General features: G+C 36.6%; 1 protein-coding gene across 50 annotated transcripts in view; it reads left to right on the top strand.

Annotated features, from left to right (window-relative positions):
* CLASP2 (cytoplasmic linker associated protein 2) overlaps positions 1 to 21,972 on the top strand; it is a 181,691-nt gene that overhangs the window by 127,340 nt on the left and 32,379 nt on the right. For 20 of the 50 annotated variants that reach the window (XM_047741973.1, XM_047741939.1, XM_047741831.1 and 17 more), the window contains 3 exons: positions 9,609 to 9,772; positions 10,937 to 11,015; positions 15,116 to 15,259. In XM_047741973.1, coding sequence (XP_047597929.1) covers positions 9,609 to 9,772; positions 10,937 to 11,015; positions 15,116 to 15,259 — 387 coding nt within the window. Of the gene's footprint in view, positions 1 to 5,635; positions 5,639 to 9,608; positions 9,773 to 10,936; positions 11,016 to 11,146; positions 11,198 to 15,115; positions 15,260 to 21,972 lie in introns of all 50 variants that reach the window. The other 30 variants (XM_047741892.1, XM_047741660.1, XM_047741617.1 and 27 more) reach the window with 3 other exon arrangements.

Here is a 21,972-nt window from a genome sequence, read left to right as displayed (position 1 = left end):
AAAATTTTTTAATTTCACCTTATTTTTTTTGTCTTCACTTTGTTGTTGCACATATCATTCTCATTTTTTTCTATTTTTGATATTTTCATTACTTGCAACACTACTTTAAAGATAATAAAATCCCACTTCATATATAAACTAAAATCTAGCTAAAGATTATAAATTGCTTCTACTTTACAACCGTTTTCAAAGATTACCCTCTATCAGAAGGTGTACTTATTTTATCCAAGAACGCAAGTTTCCATTATAGACAAAGATTAAAAAACACTTGACAAGCAGTTTGTTTAAAATTTATAACTTTCAGGGGTGCCTGGCTGGCTCAGTTAGCAGAGCTTGCAACTCTTGATCTCAGGATCATGAATTCAAGCCCCGCATTGGGCCTAGAGGTTACCTAAAAATAAATAAATAAATGAAGTTTATAACTTTCAAACTGAACGTGTAGATAACTGTATGATTTTACACTTACATTGTTACCACTAGTTATAGCTATAGGACTTGTTTTAATGCAAAAAATCTATCAATCTTGAACAAATTAATTGTTGGTCTATTTTCTTGGCAATAGAAACCAAAGGACAAAACAATTGTTATCTGGATGGACCTCTTTTACAAACAATATTTTAGTAATTATCTATGCAACTTTAAAAAATAGAATTTTTTTTTTAAGATTTTCTTTGTTTATTGGCCAGAAAAAGAGCTCAAGGAGGGGGAGTGGCAGGCAGAAGGAGAAGCAGCCTCTCCACTGAGCAAGGAGCTCAATGTGGTACTCAGCCCTAGGACTCTGGGATCATGACCTGAGCTGAAGGCAGACACTTAACCAACTGAGCCACCCAGGCGTCCCTAAAAAACAAAATTATAAAATATCTTCACTAAGTGATATAATTCTTCCCTGCTGAAAGGTATAAGACCAAGGCTGGATTATTTCTTGAAGCCTCAGTTTATTTTTTGCTAGGACAATAATACAATTTAGTTGGATGCTAGAATTTGTACATTAATAAAAAAGAAAGACTTTTTAAAGAGTCTCTTGGAGATGAAATAGGAAAGCTGAGTTTGATGTTGAGAAAGGAACTAAACTGAGCACATATGCTTGGCTTCCCTTAATAGACATAGAGAACCAGCTACGGTCCTCCTTAGAATTGCCATGAACATGACTTTTTGGTTTTTCTTCATCAGGTTTTATAACAATATACAGTTCTTACCAACCCATCTGGTTTTGTTCGTTTGATTATGTTTTTGGCAGTTTAGTTCAATGAAGACCCAAGTGTAATGGGAAGATTTTTGTTAATTTGTTTCTGCTTGACTTCTGTTTGGTGGTTGTCCATCAGAGGCTCTGCCAATAATGTAATTCATTAAGAATAAACTGGATATGTCACCATTCTGTGCTGAGTTTAAAATGTCAGGGTTTGGGATGCCTGGGTGGCTCAGTTGGTTAACCATCTGCCTTTGGCTCAAGGAATGGTCTCAGGGTCCTGGGATTGAGCCCTACGTCTCGCTTCAAGCTCAGTGAAGTCTACGTGTCCTCCTCCCTCTGCCCCTTCCCCCGCTCATGCTCTTTCTGTCTCTCTCTCAAATAAAAAAATAAAATATCAGGGTTTGATTTGAGCTTTTGCATTATATCCTGATATTATTAAAATAGCAGATCTCTCTCTTCCCCATTTTTAAAATATATCTTGATGTAAAGTACCAGGAGCTCCATCTTCAGGATCAAATATTTTAATACTTTATTTTCTTTCCAGATACAGTTTTGTTATCGGAAGTAGGCCATTTTTTTGTTCTGTAAAGGGCCATATAGTAAATATTTGCAGCTTTGTGTGCCATAAGGATCTCTGTCACCACTACTCAATTCTGCCATTGTTGCACAAAGACATCTATACACAATATGTAAACAAATGATTATGGCAGGGTTACAACAAAACTTTATTTATGAACATTGAAATTTTAATTTTCATGTAAATTGCCCATTTTAAAAAAATACTTTTTAAAATCATTCTTAACTTTCAGACTGTAGTTTGCTGATCCCTATTTTCTATGCTCAGTTCTGAGTTATTGACACTATAGTAGAAACATATGTCCAAGAGCCTCTGCTCACAGAGCTCATGCCACCAGTTGAAGGTTAGGATTTTTTTTTTTTTTTTTTTAAGATTTTGTTTGAGAGAGCAAGAGTGGAAGAGCACAAGCAGGGCAAGTAGCAGAGGGAGAGGAAGAAGCAGGCTCCCCGATGAGCAGGAAGCCCTCTGTGGGGTTTGATTCCAGAACCCTGGGATCATTACGTGAGCTGAAGACAGATGCTTAACTGACTGAGCCACCTAGGCACTCCAAAGGTTGGGTTTCTTGAAGGGAAACAATGTATAGGCCCCTAGGTGAAATCATCCAGTGTATTCTGGTATTTCTCTGCCATTCTCCATTACTGATCTGTGATTTTTGTTTAAATGCACAGTGCTGCCTTGTAATGCTTCTCCTCTCATCTTTCTCTTCTCTTCTCCAAGGAGACCATGTCAAACAGTTTCTCTCCTCAAAACTGCAGTCCATTCACCTCCCAACTTGTGTAATGCCCCAAGCATATTTCTTGGCTTCTTAGCTTACCTGGAAATTGGAAGCCATCAAGCAGAAACTCTCCATTTCCTGCCTCCAAACCAGCCACTGTATCTACACAGAAACCCATTCTTTCTATCTTCCCTCCTATTGAAATGGAGGGAGGTCTCACCTTGAAGCTATTGTTAGCCACAATACTCTGTTGGGCCTAATTTTTTGCTAATATGGTCTCATCTGCTTGGCTTCCGTGAATTGCTCATAAATTCCATTTTGCTGGTTGACATTTCTTTTTGTTTACAACTTTATTATTGGTTTTTTGATTTATCTTTTCTGTCTCCTTAAGGAATGTGATGTGTCTGTTGTTGAAGTGCCTGTTGTGTCTCATCCAGTCTCCCTCATACCTTTTGTCATGCAACCCCTATCTCTCTTGCCTGTTTTACTAAGTGTTGGTTCTGTGTAGATTCTTGTCCTGGGCTCTCTTCTTTCATTCAGTGCCTTATCTAAAGCTTCAGTTACTGCTTGCTGTAACCTAATGACTCCCAAAAGTGTACTTTCAGCCCATATTTTTCTCTTGTGCTTACTTAGTCACATGTCTTATTAGTCATCTTCAACCTCACAACTGCTTTATCTCATTGGATGGTTTGTCTCGTTAGATGAAATCTCTATTCGCTCATTGCCTAAGTGAACATTTTGGCCGTCATTCTGGAAACTCACTTAATCCTGATTGATCCAGCCTTCTGAATATCTGTCCGTTCTCGCTGCCAGTTCAGGGCACAGCACCGCCAGTTCAGGGCACAGCGGTCTTTTTCCTGTTGCACCTCCTCCACACTGCATCCTTCAGGAACCGTTCTGTAAAAGATAAACTTTCTCTACCAGCTTAAAAACCCTGTAGTGACTACTCATTGTCCTCAAGAAGACGGCAAAAGAAAGCCTATCATTTTGCTTGTCATTCCTTCCTCACTCTCCCCCCAGCCCTAGACTACGTCCATGTCCCCAAAGGAGCAATGTACTTTTTTCTCATAGCCTTGAAAAATGTTGTCAGGGACATTTCTTTGTCTTCCTCAAGCCTGGACTAGCTCTCTACTACTAGTGAATCTTAGTCACTTAATTAGTGACCTCAACTGTCCTGAAACCTCACAGGGCAAAAACTGTCGAAGCCTTGCCCCAGAATGGGCCATAGTGTTTAGGAGGAGACATCTCATACCACTAGCTTAGTTAGGTGGATTTTCCCATGTCTTTTTAGGTTAAAATCAACATTTCAGTCTCGATGTTAACACCTTCTGGATAATAGCCTACCTCATGGTAACTGAAAGTTGTTCTCACTCATGCCCAACACATTTGAGACTACTGTCCTCAGCAGAAACAAGATACTTGGAGAAACAGGTTGTGGATAGCCCCATCTACTTTTCTGCCATCTACTTTGATATAGATCTCCTTCTCCAACCCCCAGAATGTTTCCCTCTTACATATTTTAGAATGTCAAGAAAGCTCTAGTATGCAATGCAGACACCCCAGAAAGGAAGGGCCAGGAGAGAGCTTTTTCTGAATACCATTGAAATATATGCTGGATTTTTTTTCCTGGTATAAGATTAGCAAATATAGTTTGCAGGCTGAAATTATTTGATACCTGTAACTTGATAAACTTTTTTTCACCTCAAATAACCATATGCAAATAAGTGGTGATGGATGATGATGTATGTATGACAGTAATTTAGAACATAAGCTGCAAATGTTTGACTTAAAGCCTGTTAATATTTTTCCAGAGAGACCGTACAACATGGTGATATCAAGTATGGATAGTAGAGCTAGATTACTTGTGTTCGAATTCTACCTCCAACACTGATTAGCAGTGTGTGCCTTAGTTTCCTTATCTGTAAAACAGTTAATAGTAATACCTACCTCATAATATTGTGAGGATGATTAAATGAGTTATTATATGTAAAGCCCTAAGTACACACCAAACACTGTGGAAGTTTTTTAAAAACTAAGTAAGCTTGGGGCGCCTGGGTGGCTCAGTGGGTTAAGCCACTGCCTTCGGCTCAGGTCATGATCTCAGGGTCCTGGGATCGAGTCCCGCATTGGGCTCTCTGCTCAGCAGGGAACCTGCTTCCCTTCCTCTCTCTCTGCCTGCCTCTCTGCCTGCTTGTGATATCTGTCTGTCAAATAAATAAATAAATAAATCTTTAAAAAAAAAAAAAAAAACTAAGCTTAAAGAATGAAGTAGTTCAGGGAAGATTTTTATTTTGACCACTCTAGAATCGTTTTTTTCCTTCAAAATATAAGAAGGGTCAGATGCCAAAAGTTATTTTATGTGTTCTCACATTTGCCTCTGAAGGAACTGTTTGAAAGGAGCTACCTTCACTGAGATGCATGCATCTTTGAATTGGCATTTTATGATCTATATAGTCCTACCTCTTGAAGTCATACCATTGAGTCTTAAACAACTAGGGTAGGAATTTAATCTGTGGCTACTCAAATGGGACACAGTTGGGTGCCCAGGTCACTTCTGGTCTCCTAAATAAGTGTTCTAGACAGCAGAGCTGTTTACAGTCCTAGGATCAGGAAACCATAATGCACATCTTACTGGGGCAAAACTTGAAGTTATGGTATAAACAGTTACTTTTAATTTCCAAACAACTGTAGTTGTTCTAAACCTTCGGAGATACCATTTAAGTTGTAAATGTACTGCTTCTGAAGAGGAAAAAAAAAGTAAATATTATACTTTGGAACTAAATGTTGGCACTGTTCAGAAATGGGGGCAGGTATCTTAGTCTTAGATTCTTTATAGAAGTTGATCCTCAAGGATATTAGAGTCTGGAAAAGAAGTTGGTTTTCTGGGTTTTGTTTTTACATTTCTTTGGCCAGGAGGTGAGGGAGAAACACAGAAAAAGCACATGTTCTTCTCTCTTAACTGTTCATTTAACTCTTGTTTTAAAAACTATTTTGAGTTTATCATAAAACTTTGAAAAACATTTGTCACTTTTATTTTCTAAGTGTTTTTCTTCCATATAGGAACTTTGCATTGATGGCGACTAATTTGTGTGTTTTTCTTTTTTTTTTTTTTTTTCTTTTTGCATGCTGTCCCCTGTGTTGGAACTCTCAATAGAGAGTAAGTTGGTTCAATATTTGTTGGAAACCTAACTTTACTGCATGACTGTGAAATTAACCCTTTTTCTCTATTTTCTCTCCCGAAGAGTTCATGCAGTGTTGGACCCTTTGCAATCTACGAAATGCTATTTGCAGTTATGCAAACTGTCATTCTGTTTGGAGATGTGCTTTTTAATCTACTAATTAATCTAATTTGATTATGTTCTTCTGTTCTATATTTGATGACTGGCACACCTAAAATGTGAGATTGAGAAAAGACTGCCTCAACCGTAATAGCCCAAAGGTTACATTTTCCATTAAAGTACACTTGTGAGATATGTGGAGTTATAAACTGATTCCATTGAAGGGTGGTTCCATTGAATTATTAAAAATAATTCCCAAGTTTCACAATAATTAAAAAGTCTTAAGTCCCAACCTCAACATAAGTACTTTTTCTAATATTCTATAATCATCATTCCATGAAAGCAAACAGAACAGTTTATAGAGCAATTTTTCAGATTTTTTTTTCTGAAATCTAAATTTTTAGCACTAATATAAATGTATCTACTTTCCACTTTCTTCATTAATTTTAGATAAAGAAAAAGAAGGATATCAACATCTAACAGTGAACTCTGTGATAGGGCAGTCAAGTAAGAAATTTTATATGGAAATTCCCAATATGTGTTTTGAATAGATATATATAGTCATGTATCTTATCACTTAGTAAGTACTATTGATAGAATTTAAGTATTTTGAAAAATAATAGTAGAATTCTATATGTGGAGTAAATAACACGTCTACATTTTGTTCTCTGTGCTTTCATGGTATATAACCAAAAGAAATTTCCACTTAGGAGAAAATAGCAGTTCAGATCTTGGCAGGAACGTAAACTTTGGATATGTCAGCCTGAGAAGAAAGGGCCTCCGATGACTGGCATGAGTCTAAAGAAATGGGAGATGTCAGAAAGTTTATAGGAGAGAGAAAGAAGAAGTTAATCTTGGTTGGGATGAAGGGAGGATCTTATACATCTTTCCTTGCCATTGAGAAAAAAGTGCTGGCTATCAATTATAGTGTAAGTTTCCACATAAGAGAAAATCCTTACTCTTTAAGGAACTTTTTCCACACATTAATTGAATAGCTTTTTGTTCAGTCTTCAGCCTCTGATAAACTTTGAGCTTGATTCTAATGGATAATGCAAGACTATATAAAAATAGAGGCTTTATTCTCAAATGTTACATGTTCCAAATGGTAAGATGATATACATACAGAAGAAGTTAAATAGCACCATAAAGCTCATCCCACAAAGGTTCCAAGTGGCTATATTCTGACATGGTCTAAGAAGCTTTTTGGCTGGGATTTGAGCAGTAAACTTTGTAGCAAGTCACAGGCTGTGTGTAAACAGAGGGAGCAGGGTAGGAAATCAGGAGTGTGGTAAGAAGTGCTCAGAGACAAAGACTTTATGTTGCCAGATAGTCCAAGATCAGTTTGGAGAGTTAGACTATTGTCTAAGCATTTGAGACATTATTTTGTAGACTATAGGCAGTGGAGGATTTTATTTCTCTCAGAAGAATGATATCACAGTCTGATGGTGAGAAAGAAGCATGAGTTGGCCTGCTGCCTGTTCTGTAAATAAAATTATACTGGATCACTGCTGTATTCACTTGTTTGCATCCTGTCTATTGCTGTGCTACTGTGGCAGAGTTGTTGTGGTGATAGACACTTATGGCCTGCAAAGCTATATGTACTTACCTGGCCTCTTCCAGAAATCAGACTTGAAGTCAGAAAGACCTGGTGCCTACAGTGATAGTAGAATGGATAGATTTGGGAAGGGCCAAAAGAAAGCTATTTCAGAGGTCCTGGGGCCTTCTAGGTAGGCTAGAGCAAAGTGGGCCTGTTAAAGAGCAGAGCAGGCCTATTAAAGTCACACTTTTGATGAAAAGCAAATCAAGATGAAGTCTGGCTTTTTTTTAAGATTTTTATTTGTTTGACACACACAGAGAGAGAATACAAGCAGGCAGAAGGGGAGGGAGAAGCAAGCTCCCCACGGAGCAGGGAGCCTGATATGGCGCTTGATCCCAGGACCCTGGGATCATGACCTGAGCCGAAGGCAGCCGCTTAACTGACTGAGCCATCCAGGTGCCCCTGAAGTCTGGCTCTTAATCACTGCACATTTAGAATGCAGAAGGAAAATGCCTGGCAACAGAAATAAAAGAAGGAAAATAACAGGAGGAAAGCAGTGGCAAGCTACAGAAGGGCCAAGCATACTAAGCTAATGAAAAAGCTCCTGCTTCTTCTCATGATCAGGAGATAGTTGGTGGGAAGGAAACTGAAGGAGAAATTCTTGAGAGGTTGTCTTCTGTAGCTGTAAGCAAAGGATTTAGATTGAGTGTAAAGATAGTAGAGGAGGGGCGCCTGGGTGGCTCAGAGGGTTAAGCCTCTGCTTAACCTGAGCCTCTGCTCAGGTCATGATCTCAGGGTCTTGGGATTGAGCCCGCATCGGGCTCTCTGCTCAGCAGGGAGCCTGCTTCCTCCTCTCTCTCTGCCTATCTCTCTGCCTACTTGTGATCTCTGTACGTCAAATAAATAAATAAAATCTTAAAAAAAAAAAAAAGATAGTAGAGGAGACCATACTATAGAAAGCAAGAATCCAGAATAGAAAGATTAATCTTAAAGAGGAATAAAATTGTCTCTCCCCTATAGAAACAATTATTAGAAGGATGGTTATAGAGGAAATCAAAGTGAGGGAAAAAGTCAGTGGAGAGTTTATGTTGAATGACAGTCAAGTGCATGAGCTAAGTTATCTTGTAATGGAGTGGGTGGGACATAGCTGAAAGCCAACTAACTTGGTTTTAAGTCGTGACCCAACCATTGACTATGGAAACCTTGGACAAGTCGCATAATTTTCTGGTTCTCAGTTTTTGAGAACCAGATAAAATGGGAGAGTCGACTTTGGGATTCTAATGTTGATTTTACTATAGTGAAAGCTTAAAGTAAGAATCTTCAGGAAGAGAGGCAAGAGTTGAAACAAGGTTAAAAGTAAATCAAAGAATTAGAGTGTTGTGCCTGGCAAAAACTAGGTTTGGGGGATGGGCAGAAAGCCCTGATGTGTCCTGTTTGCTGTAATTCCTGAGGTGTAAATACCTGACCATGGCTAATTTCAGGCTATTAACTACCTGACGAAATTCCTGAATATTTAACAGTCAGCTTTCTAGTCAAGTACTAACTGAGTCAACACACCACTGGACAGATTTTAATGAGATGCATTACTTAAGAACACTAGCTTTCCTTAAAATTTTTTATCTTATAAAATTTTTTAAACTAGTAGATTAATATTGGAACCAAGTATAAAGCCCATTGAAAGAAATGGAGACTAATAGCCTTCAATGATTTTTTTAAAATCACTAAAATTAAGGTGTAGATTTGTATAGTTACAGTTACCCACATCACTTACAATTACATTTGGGGCAGTTTTAATAAATACTGTATCTCATACCAAAAGGATTTGTGACCACTGACATATTGAGAAATCCAGGAGTCTCTAATTAGCCCAATATGTCAGAATGTTCTTATATTTTAACGTAGCTGTCAGCAAAGTCATCTTCTGATTAACTCAGTGCCATTCTTCCAAAGAGCTGAGAGGTGGTGAGGCTATCAGTAGGTAATTGCTTGCCCTAAATTTGATAAAATGGATTTCAGTTTAACTGAATCATTGACAACATTAGGTGTGCCAGCCATTATGGCCAAAGTTTCTTTACCAAGTGATGCTGCATGGAATAGCTAATTGTTGAACTTCTGCGCAGAAGTTGGATAACAGTTCAAACATACTCTTGTATCACAGAGTCCAGTGAAAAGCAAGAGAGATTGTTTTTCCGCTTGGCTGCCAATCGCTGTGCCTCTGATTCCTGTATTCCCTTTCTATTTTGGTTTTGAATTGATCATAGAGGTCAATATTTCCTCCTTTTTCTCTTCCTTTCCCCATTTATCCACTGTAGGTATTCAGCATGTTTTTGGAGACTCTAGTGGATTTCATACAAGTGCACAAAGATGACCTTCAAGACTGGTTGTTTGTACTGCTGACGCAACTATTAAAAAAAATGGGTGCTGATTTGCTTGGGTCTGTTCAGGCAAAAGTTCAGAAAGCCCTTGATGTTACCAGGTAATGTTTTCTTTAGATACTACAAGTTTACCCAGTAGTAATCAGAAATGTTTAGTTTCTGTGTTTAGATTTCTGAGCCCTTCTGATTCATTTAGGCTGCATGGGCTTCCTGAGAAAATTGTTAATGATGCCCATTTCACATCGATACATCTAATACAGCATTGGTCCTTAAATCGAACACTGCCTTTCTTTTCTAAAACTGTCATGAACATTGGTTGAGTAATTCAAAGGTGGTATTTTATCTTAATTAGGATATTGAAAGAAGAGTTGAAGATCTTATTCAGTCTAATGTAAACATAAAAAATAGTTCCTAAATTTAAAAAGAATGTTTTATTATAACACTTAAATATTCAGAATCTTTTTTCAGAAGATTTTGAACCAATGATACATTTCTTTCTTGTGTAGATTGTTGAAGTGACTTATTTCAAATACCCACTTACTAGGTTGAGGTGAGTCTAGAATTCAGATATTAGGTCTGGGGAAATAACTCCGATAATGTTCAACTTAATTTTTTCTCTTACTTTTTTATTTTAAAGATTTTTTATTCATTTATTTAAGGGATTTTATTTGAATATTTTTATTCATTTATTTTAGAGAGCATGCAAGTGGGGAAGGGTAGAGGAAGAGGGAGAGAGAGAATTTCAAGCAGACTCCCTGCTGAGCATGGAGCCCCATGTGGGCCTCGGTCTTATAACCTGATCATGACCTAAGCTGAAATCAAGAGTTGGACTATTGGGGCGCCTAGGTGGCTCAGTGGGTTAAAGCCTCTGCCTTCAGCTCAGGTCATGATTCCAGGGTCCTGGGATCGAGCCCCACATTGGGCTCTTTAAAAAAAAAAAAGAGAGAGAGAGAGTTGGACTATTAACCAACTGAGGCACCCAGGCACCCACAATTTTTTTTTTTCTGGTTAAATCCATACCTGAGTCAAAATAGACCATTATTTACTATAGTGTTGCTTTTTAACCCCCCTAGGATATAGAGTGAAATGTTCACATTGTTCAGGGAATAACTTAGGTGCTGTAAGTGGTATAACTATACCACTTACAGATACTACATGCATGCTCTTTGAATGGCATATTATGTTTTGGTATTAAGCATAATCTTCTGTTTACTTTGCTAAATGTTTACTTGATTAATTTTTGTTTTGCTTTATTCTTCTTTCAGAGAATCTTTTCCAAATGATCTTCAATTTAATATTCTAATGAGATTCACTGTTGATCAGACCCAAACACCAAGCTTGAAGGTAAAAAATTGAAGTCTTTTGAAGACACTGTAAGGAATTGAAGTATTTTATTAATAAAGTTATGTGATATTTGTATTTCTGTCCAATGAAAAGCTGTTCCATCAGTGGATTTTGTTTTTATAAACTTTCAGACAGTCAAGCCAGCACTTCGGGACCAGCTTCACTCTTTTTGGAGCTCCAAGGTTTTTTTTGTTTTTGTTTTAATCTTCATTATTTCTTTTCTTAACTCTCTGTAAAAACTCTGCCGTGTTTCAGAGAATGTTTGTATGCATCTGGTTTCAACTACTAACCTCTGTAAGCCCTTTAAGCATGCACAGATTTTATTTCAAATGTTACTCAATTGCCAGACTCTCTGGAGAAGCTTACTGGGGATTTCCATTTAGAAAGCAGTGCAAGTATGGCCGTCTAACTCTAAGCTGGTAATGCAGACTTGCTCTATAAAGTCTTACCTAATTTTATGTTTGTGATTTCCCAATACTTTTTTTTTTTAAGTTTAGAAGTTTGAATAGGTATTTTGGGCAAAATGTCAGTTTTGCCTATGTGTTTATTTTAGTAAACAAAAATTTTTAATTTAATCTCCCTGCTATTTTCCAGTTCTCCTTAACTGAAATAGTAACTTTTCTTTTTACAATGTGATATTTCTAGTGTGTGCATAAAATTTAGAATCAGGATTAACTTTCTCAATTATTATTAGCATACTTTTTAAAATTAATTTATATGAAAATGAGATGGATTCCAATTTGTGACTTAAAATAATTACTACATTTGACATAGAAGAAAAAAATTATACATAAAAGCCCGTGAATTCTTTACTAAAGATGTTTTCTCCATGAGTTTTATTAAGTGAGATTAAAGTCAGGGAAATAACAAGCATATGTGCATTTACAAGCCTTACATTTTTCTGCTCTCTTCTGCACGAAATCTATTTCTACAAGCATTGTTGCCCATGATTGATTTTCCTTTAAGTTTCTGAATATGATTTTGCCTTTAAAATCACAATTTCTTACAGGGTTGAGTTACTCAACATAACGTTAATTTCTTAGAGCCGCTTTGTGAAAGGGATTTCATTTATTTTGATTTTAAAATGTGACCTACAGAAGGAGAATCATTTACTTGATTTTACTGATAAATGTTTTGAACTCGTACTTTGTCCTACCCATTGTGCAAGGCAATCCTAGGAATATAAAATTTATATTTTTTTATTATAATGCACAATAAACTATAATAAGGGCTACGATTTAGGTACCAGGGGTAGGTAGGTTTCAAGTGCTATTGAAAATGTGCATAGAGCTATTTCATGGGCTAGTGGAAAGGGAGGTCCAAACCATTCACTTAAGAAATAAAGATGATGGGTTCAGGGAGAGAATAATGTTGTCAAATGCCTAAAGAAAAAGATAGTGGGAAACAGACAAATTAAAATTAGTTTTCCTGTTGGAAAATGGAGACTGGAATTACAGACTATTTCTCTGAAAGCCATATATTTATAAGAGCCGTATATTTATATGGCTTTTATATATATATGCATTACATTTTATATTAGCATACACACAAAGCAAAGCTATAGGGGAAAATCACTCGTCAACTCTTAAGTTAATATTTTAGAATAACAAGGAAAAGTTAAATTGAAGCCATATCTATGCCAAAATAAATAACTTTCAGATCGGTTACAGATTAAGATTAAAAATCTGTTCTGAACAGGTTATAGAAAAACACGAACAGCTTGAGTGTGAGATCTATAAAGTTCTTTATTGAAAAAATGATGGATCTTGCAGATAAAAGAAAATTTTATACAAAATTTTATCTCCCACAGTCATGTGGTTAAATATCAGAAAAGAAGCAATAGAATGGGGGAAATGGCAATACAGAGTGATTTTGAGTAAGTAATATTTTAAAAAATAATTTTGGTGACTTCTTTTTCTGGGTTTCACAGATATGTTGTAAAGTTATGCACACTTGAGCAGCAAGGTAATTTTTACTTCTCTGAAGAAGAATGAACGTTTGTGTTATTAAAATTACAGATTATATATATAAACTTATGAAATATCCTACTTAAATCTAAACTTTCAAATGATTGTTATATATGTATTATGATTATTTTGCCTAGTGGTATAGTAAACACACCTACTCTATGAAACCCTTTTAAAACTTCATGTGTGTAGGGCACCCTGGGTGGCTCGGTGGGTTGAGCCTCTGCCCTTGGCTTGGGTCATGGTCTCAGGGTCCTGGGATCGAGCCCTGCATCAGGCTCTCTGCTCAGTGGGAAGCCTGCTTCCCTATCTCTCTCTGCCCGCCTCTCTGCCTACTTGTGATCTCTCTCTCTCTGTCAGGTAAATAAATAAAATCTTTAAAAAAATTTTTTTTAGAATTTAAAAATAAATAAATAAAACTTTATGTGCCTCTGTAAATTGCCAGGACACTGCACTAGTTAAATCTCACATAGCACAAGTAACTATATTCAACTATAGATGGTGGCAAATTGAAAACAAACTACACTGATGTTCATTCTTTAATTTACTATTGCCACCTTTCAGTTATTCACACTGATAGAAGGTGACATGACTTTAAGAATCCAGAATGTTAGGTGCTGCCATAATATATTAGGCCTGCTACTGCAGAATTAACCCTAAGTCTCTTTCCCTTAGGTACCTAAGATGGCTGATAGGTTAACTCTCAGTTTTTTTCCCAATACATCTCTTATAGTTCTTAAAATTTATTCATTTTGAAATGAATGTAATCTGATCACTTTTTTCTTTTAAAAAAAGTTTTTAAAGATTTATTTCTTTTAGAGAGAAAGAGCATGCCCAAGAGAGGGGGGAGAGGGAAAGAGAGAGGACAGAAGCAGACTCCCTGCTGAGCACAGAGCTCAATCGCACTGTCCCAAGACCACAACCTAAGCCAAAACCAAGAGTCGGACACTTACCCGACTGAGGAACCCAGGCCCAGGCACCCCCTTTTTCTTTTATAAACAGGAGTCAGAAGTGGGGAAATGTACAAGAGTCAGAACCTTATTTTAACACTTCACTTCCTATATATTGATTTAGCGCAGTACTTCTCAAGGACTTTATTTGGGTTGAGTGAGACAAGTGGCATCTTAAGATCAATAACAAGAGAAGAAGGATCATTGTTACCTTAATCTTTGGCAATGTTTTTTCAAAGTTGCTGTTTTAATCATACACATAAACCTTCCAAGTCAGCAAATCTGTATTTAATACATGTTCAGCATCTGCTGTATCCAAGGACTGTACACTATGCCAGGTGACATTTCCAGACTGCACTAGCAAAGTCCTTTAGAACCATTATTTACAAATCCTAGAATGTTAGAAGATGTGACAGTTGTTCTCACCCTGTTTTTCTGCTCCCACATACCTGAGAGAAAGGTGATAATTTAACAGTGCTTACCCTAAGGATAACAAAGTCTGACCATAAGGAAGAAGCATGTGTGTTTGCCCCACCTCCTGCTGATTTTGAAGCCTGCATTTGACCACACATCTATCTACCATGTACCCAAGCATCAGGAATTACAAATAAGTGTTGTATTTTCTCCAGTGGTACTTCTGTAAAACTTTTTTGTGACACTTCTTTTGAAAGGTAGTAATAATGGCAGTTGATGGACCTATTAAGGTACATGATATTCGGTGAATGTTACTGTTATGTTTGGGGGGAAACCTGTCTTGCCCACCTCAATTACTTACTTGGTTTATGATACCTTATTTCCAGTATACTTTTGGTTCATTTCCCCAAAAGCCAAATTATACTTAATTTATAAAGGCTGACTCCCAGGAAAATCTAGACAAGAGTTAGCTATAAGCTCTGAAGGCAGGCTCAAGGAAGAGGGTCTAATTTTATCAAGAAGAGTCTTCAGCCGTTGTTCAGACACAAGGAATGAAACACCTGGGACTTAAAAGTTCTGCTATCTGTGAAAACAAAAATCCACATTACCATGTATTTGTATCTCAGATACGTAAGTGGTTATATAATTTCTTTTTTGTTGTTGATGGTGTTTCAAGTATTGGTCAAAAAAATAATCACCTAATTGTTGCTGAAGTATTATCTGTATCCCTCAGTGATCATCTGACCTCTCATTTTGCTTACCTCTGTAGGTGAAGGTTGCTATCCTTAAATACATAGAAACTCTGGCCAAACAAATGGATCCAGGAGATTTTATAAATTCCAGTGAAACTCGCCTCGCAGTATCTCGGGTTATCACTTGGACAACAGAACCCAAAAGTTCTGATGTTCGGAAGGTATGTTTTAATTTAAGGTTTAGAAGGTAAATTAGAAAAGCAAGTCAGTTGTTTTGGATTGCCAATGAAGGAAATTAATATTTTAGGACATTACCAGTTAGTATTAAGTTATTTTCTTGGTGACGTGAAGACTTTTCTTTTTAATGTTCTCTTTTAAATTATTTTAAATTTTATCCAATTAATATGAGTATAATATAAAAAAGACTGTCTTGGGGTACCTGTATGGTTAAGCATCTGACTCTTGGTTTCAGTGTTTGTTGTGATATCATCGGTCATGAGATCAAGCCCTGAGTCAGCTCCCTGCTCAGCAGGGAGTCTGCTTGAAGATTCTGTCCCTCTGCCGCTCCTTTCCACTCGCATGCGTGCTTTCTCCCTCTATCTCTAAAATAAATACCTCTTTTTCTTTTCTTTCTTCCTTTTTTTTTAAATAAACCTAAAAATAACTGTCCCGGGGTGCCTGGGTGGCTCAGTTGGTTAAGCATCCAACTCTTGATTTCAGCTCAGGTCATGATTTTAGGATTGTGAGATTGAGCCCTGCTTTGGGCTCTGTGCTGGGTGTGGAGCCTGCTTAAGATTCTCTCTCTCTCTCTCCCTCTCCTTTCCTCCCCCCCCCACCAAAAATAAATAAATAAATAAATATTAACTGTCCTTGCCACAATCCTCCCAAGCTCTAATCTTGTAACCATTCAAAATATAGTCAACCCTTGTTAGTAACCAAAATATTTAGAGAATTTATATGTCTCAACATCCAAAAAAAACAAATAATCCAACTAAAATGGGCAGAAGACATCTTCTTTCTCCAAAGAAGATATACAGATGGCCAACAGACATATGAAAAGATGCTTCACATCACTCATCATCAGGGAAATGCAAATTAAAACCACAATGAGTTATCACCTCACAGCTATCAGAACGTCTAAAGTCAAAAACACAGATCACAAGTGTTGGGATGGATGTGGAGAAAAGGGAACTCTCTTGCATAGTTGGTGGGAATCCAAATTGGTGCAGCCACTGTGAAAAACAGTATGGAGATTTCTCAAAAATTTAAAAATAGAAGTACCCTATGATCCAGGAATTGCAGTCTTGGGTATGTACCCAAAAAATACAAAAACACTAACTCAAAAGGATACATGCACCCCTATGTTTATAGCAGCATTATTTACAATAGTCAGACTATGGAAGCAGACCAAGTGTCCACTGATAGAGGAATGGATAAAAAAGAGGTGCTATATACACACACACATATATACACATATATATAAATATATAATGGAATGTTATTCAGCCATAAATAAGAATGAAGTCTTGCCATATGAACAACATGGATAGAGCTAGACAGTATAATACTAAGCACAATAGTCAGGAAAAGACAAATGCTATATGATCTCACTCATGTGGAATTTAAGAAACAAAGGAGAAAAAAGAGACAAACCAAGAAACAGACTTTTAATTATAGAAAACAAACTGGTGGTAACCAGAGGTTACCAGAGGTGGTTACCAGAGGTTACCAGAAGTGGATGAGGGGATGGGGGGAAAAGGGAAGATGATTAAAGAGTATACTGAACATAATCAACAAAAAAAATGAAATAAAAAAATACGTTGACCATTGAACAACACAGATTTAAACTGTAGTGGTCTACTTACATGCAGATATTTTTTATAGTATACTATAAATATATTTTCCTTAGGATTTTCTTTTTTTCTTTTTTTTTTTAAGATTTATTTATTTATTTATTTATTTGACAGAGAGAGAGATCACAAGTAGGCAGAGAGGCAGGCAGAGAGAGAGGAAGGGAAGCAGGCTCCCTGCTGAGCAGATAGCTCGATGTGGGGCTCGATCCCAGGACTCCGGGATCATGACCTGAGCTGAAGGCAGAGGCTTTAACCCACTGAGCCACCCAGGCGCCCCACCTTAGGATTTTCTTAATAGCATCTTTAGTTTATTGTAAGAATACAATATATAATACATAGAGCACACAAAAGATATGTTGATCTGCTGTCTATATTACCACTAAGGCTTCTGTCAACAGTAGACTATTAGTAATTCAGTTTCGGGGGAGTCAAATTATAAAAACAAAATGCAGAGATTCGACTGTGCGGGAGGTTGGTGCTTGTTCAAGGGTCAACTATAGTCCAAATCTTTCCCCTTGTAGGTCCATTGTATTTCAAATAAGAGTTTACAATATTACCTGATCTCATTTTAGGTATTATCTGTTGATCTATTGATAAATTTAGCCATTATGTAGCTTTCTATCTATCTTTGTACATACGAACTTAGCTTTGGGGACACCTGGGTGGCTGAGATGGTTGATCATCTGCCTCCCAGGACCCTGGGATCGAGTCCCATGTGGGGCTCCTTAGTCAGTGGGGAGCCTGCTTCTCCCTCTGCCTGCCACCCCCCCTGCTTGTGCGCTCGTTCTCTCTCTTTCTCTCTCTCTCTCTCTCTCTCTCTGACAAATAAATAAAATCTTTAACAACAACAAAAAAAGTTAGCTTTACCCATACCATTCCCACATCCTTTCCTAAATCTTTCCCCATTATCTTCAGAATACTTAGGAATCAACCATTGTTAATCAATACAAAAGATTTACCTTTTGACCGTGGAAGTGTTCACTCCTACAACAAATGGTTTCTCCTTTCTTAAGCTTTGTCATGGTGAAAATAATTTACCTTGTTTTCCATTTCCCTGTTTTTTTTTTAATGTTGTTTAACAGTTCATATTTTCAATATCTCTGTAACATGCTTATGGGTAACATTTTCCTTGTGCTCAAAAACCTGTTACTTATTTATTTCATGGGGAGCTCCTTTCTAGACCTTCTGTTCTCTTCGTCGTCTTCCTAAGACTTCTCTTCACCCTTTACTTTCACCCTATATGTAGCTCTGTTTACTCTCTTCCTTTGTGAATCATTTTCTTTGATATATGCTGTAAAGAAGACACAGAATATATATTTTGTGACCTTTATTTCTAATGGTGAACACTTTACCCAACAGAAGCAGAATATATATATTCTTCTCAAGTGTATATGGAACAGTCTCCAGGATAAGACCATATGCTAGGTGATGAAATAAACCTAGGCGATGAAATAAACCTCAATAGTTATTTTCTTAAAAGAATAAAAATAATACAAAGTATGTTCTCTGCCCAAAATGGAATGAAATTAGAAGTTAATAACAGGGAAATTTGTGGGGGGTGGGAGGCTTACAAATACATGGAAACTAAACAACTTATTCCTAAATCGCCAGTGGATTGAAGAAGAAATCAAAAGGGAAATTAGAGAATACAATGAGGTGAATGAAAATGAAGACATGACATACCAGAATTTATAGGATGCAGCTAAAGCAGTGCTTAGAGTGAAATTTATAAGAGTTGATGCTATAATAATAAAGGAGAAAGATCTCAAATTCGTAACCTTAACCACTATCTTATGACACTGGAAAAAGAAGATCAAACTAACCCTAAAGTAAACAGAAAGACAAGACTGAAGCACAAATTGGGGTGCCTGGCTCAGTTGGTAGAGCATGAGACTCATGATCTTAGGAGCCTACTTAGAAAAAAAAGATTAAAGCACAAATCAATAAAACAAAAACAATCAGTGAAACTGAAAGCTGGTTTTTTGAAAGATCAACAAAACTGGCAAACTTTTAATTAGATTGACCAAGAAGAAAAGAGACTAAAATTACCAGAATTAGAAATGAAAGAAGGAATATGACCAACCTTACAGAAATCAAAAGAACTCTAAAGGAATACTATGAATACTTATATGTCAGTGGTTTAGATGAAATGAACAAATCCCTAGAAAGATGTAGACTACCGAAACTGACTCAGAAAGAAATAGACATTTTAGGAGAACAAGTAAAGAGATTCACTTAGTAATCAAAAAAGTACCCATGAAGAGAAGCCAGGCTCAGATGGCTTCCATGGCAAATTCCACCAAACAAATTACTACCAGTTCTTTAGAAACTCTTCCAAAAAAACAGAAGGAACACTTTCTAACTCATTGTGTGAGGGCAGTAGTACCTTGATTCCAAAACCAGGTAAAGACACCACACGCGCTCACACACACACACAAACTACAGAGTGGTATCTCTCACGAATATGGATGCAATTTAATTCTCGACAAAATATTAGCAAACTAAATCAGCATAAAAAGAGAATTATACACCATGACCAAGTAAATGAGATTTATCCCAGGAAGGCAGGGTTAAATTAACATCTGAAAGTCTATTAAAGTAATACAGCATTATCAACCAAAAGACAAACACATGATTGTATCAATAGAAAAGGCACCTAATGGTGCTCCTACCTGGCTCAGTCAGTGGAGCATAGGACTCTCCATCTCAGGATTGTAAGTTCGAGCCCCATATTGGGTGTGGAGATTACTTAAAGATAAAATCTTAAAAGGCATCTGGCAAAATCATAACATCCTTTTGTGATTTAACAAAAAATAAATACATGAAAACTAACAATGGAAGGAACTTTCTCAGGCCAGTAGATATCTAGACATCTGTAGATATCCACAGTTAAACTCATACTTAATGGTGAAAGACTGGATGCTTCCTCAAAATTAGCAAGACAACTATGTCTGCTTTCACTATTTCTGTTCAGCATACACTATGTAATTCAGTATATACTCTGCATTACACTGTACTCTGGTCTAAGTGTTCTGTACTGGTATGGCTAAAAATGTACACGTCAACAATTTCTATATCTATTCAACTGGGGATTCTAGCCAGGACAGTTAGGGAAAAATAAGAAAGAAAACGCATCTAGATTGTAAAGTTAGTAATAAAACTATTTCCATTTGCAAATGATACGATCTTGTATAGAGAAAATGCTAAGGAATCACTAAAAAACTATTAGAACTAGTAAGTTCATCAAGTTTGCAGGATATAAAACAGTATGCAGAAATCAGTTATATTTTTAAAACTTTTCAGTGAGCAATCCGAAAATGAAATTAGGGAAAGAATTTCATTTACATTTATAATAGCATCAAAAAGATTGAAATCCATAAGAATATACTTGACAAAAGAAATGCAAAATTTATATAGACACTACCAAATAGTTTTGAAAGAAATTAATGATTTAAATAAACTGAAAAACATTCCATGTTCATGGATGGGAAGGCTTAATAAGATGGCAATACTGCCCAAAGTGATCCACAGGTGAAATTTGTAGAAATTTGTGAAATCCCAGAAATTTGTAGAAACTTACAAGAAATTTGTTGAAACTTACAAGCTGATTCCAAAATTCTATGGAATTGCAAGGGTTCCATTATAGCCAAAGCAATCTTGAAAAAGTACAAAGTAGGAGGACTTCACACTTCCTGATTTCAAAACCTAGTATGGGCATACCTCAGAAGTATTGCAGATTGTGTTCCATACCACAGCAGTAAAGCCAAGTGATATGAATATTTTATTTCCCAGTGTATATAAAAGTTACCTTTGCACTATGCTGTGGTCTGTTAAGTGTGCAATTATCCAAAAAGATGTACATACCTTAATTTAAAAACACTGCCAAAAAATGCTAACCATCATCTAAGAATTCAGAGTCCTAATCTTTTGGCAGGTAGGGGGTCTTGTCTCAATGTTTACTAATCAGGGTGGTGGTTGCCAAATGTTGGGGTGGCTGTGGCAGTTATTTGAAAGAAGGCAGCAGTGGTGGAAAACAGTATGGAGCTTTCTCAAACAGAAATAGAAATACCATAGACAGTACTAGGTATTACCCAAAGAAGATGAAAACACTAATTTGAAAAGATAATTTGCACCCCTATGTTTATTGTAGCATTATTTGCAGCATTATTCACAGTAGCCAAGATGTGGAAGCAATTCAACTGTCCATTGATAGATGAATGGATAAAGAAGATTAGGTATTCATATACAGTGGACTCTTAGCAGCCATAAAAAAGGATGAGATCTGTCGTTTGCAACAGCATGGGTGGGCTTGAAGGATATTATGCTAAGTGAGATAAGTCAGATTGAAAAAGACAAATACCATGTGATTTCACTTAAGTGGAAACCAAAAAAATAAAAAAATAAAAAGCGAGATCAGACTATAAATATGGAAAACAAACTGATGATTGCCAGAGGGAACAGGGTGGGGGATGGGGAAAATGGATAAAAGGGAATGGAAAATATAGGCTTTCAGTTATGGAATGAATAAGTCATGGTTATAAGAAGCACAGTATAGGAAATATAATCAGTGATATTGTAATGATGTATGGTGACACGTTGTAGTTACACTCATGGTAGGCATAGCCTAACATAGAGGTTAAATCATCATGTACACTTGAACCCTATGGGACATTGTGTGTCAACTGTACTCAAGTTTTTAAAAACTTTTTTTAAGATTTTGTTTATTATTTATTTGACAGAGATCATGAATAGGCAGAGAGGCAGACAGAGAGAGAGAGGAGGAAGCAGGCGCCCTGCTAAGCAGAGAGCCCAACACGGGGCTCGATCCCAGGATCCTGGGATCATGACCTGAGCTGAAGGCAGAGGCTTTAACCCACTGAGCTGCCTAGGTGCCCCTAAAATTGTTTTTAAATAACTAATTCCAAATCAAAATAAAAGTCATTCAGAATTCATTTTTTAAAAAATAAGGGAAAAATGAAGTTTTCTGCATCTATCAACTCTTCTACGGTTTCTCTGTAGTATGAAATGCTGTTTAATAGCATTTTACCCACAGAATTTCTTTCAAAATTAGAGTCAGTCCT

The sequence above is a fragment of the Lutra lutra genome, chromosome 1 (genome assembly GCF_902655055.1).
Source record: "Lutra lutra chromosome 1, mLutLut1.2, whole genome shotgun sequence".
Taxonomy (NCBI): Eukaryota; Metazoa; Chordata; class Mammalia; order Carnivora; family Mustelidae; genus Lutra; species Lutra lutra.
This window is presented reverse-complemented; position numbering and strand designations above follow the sequence as displayed.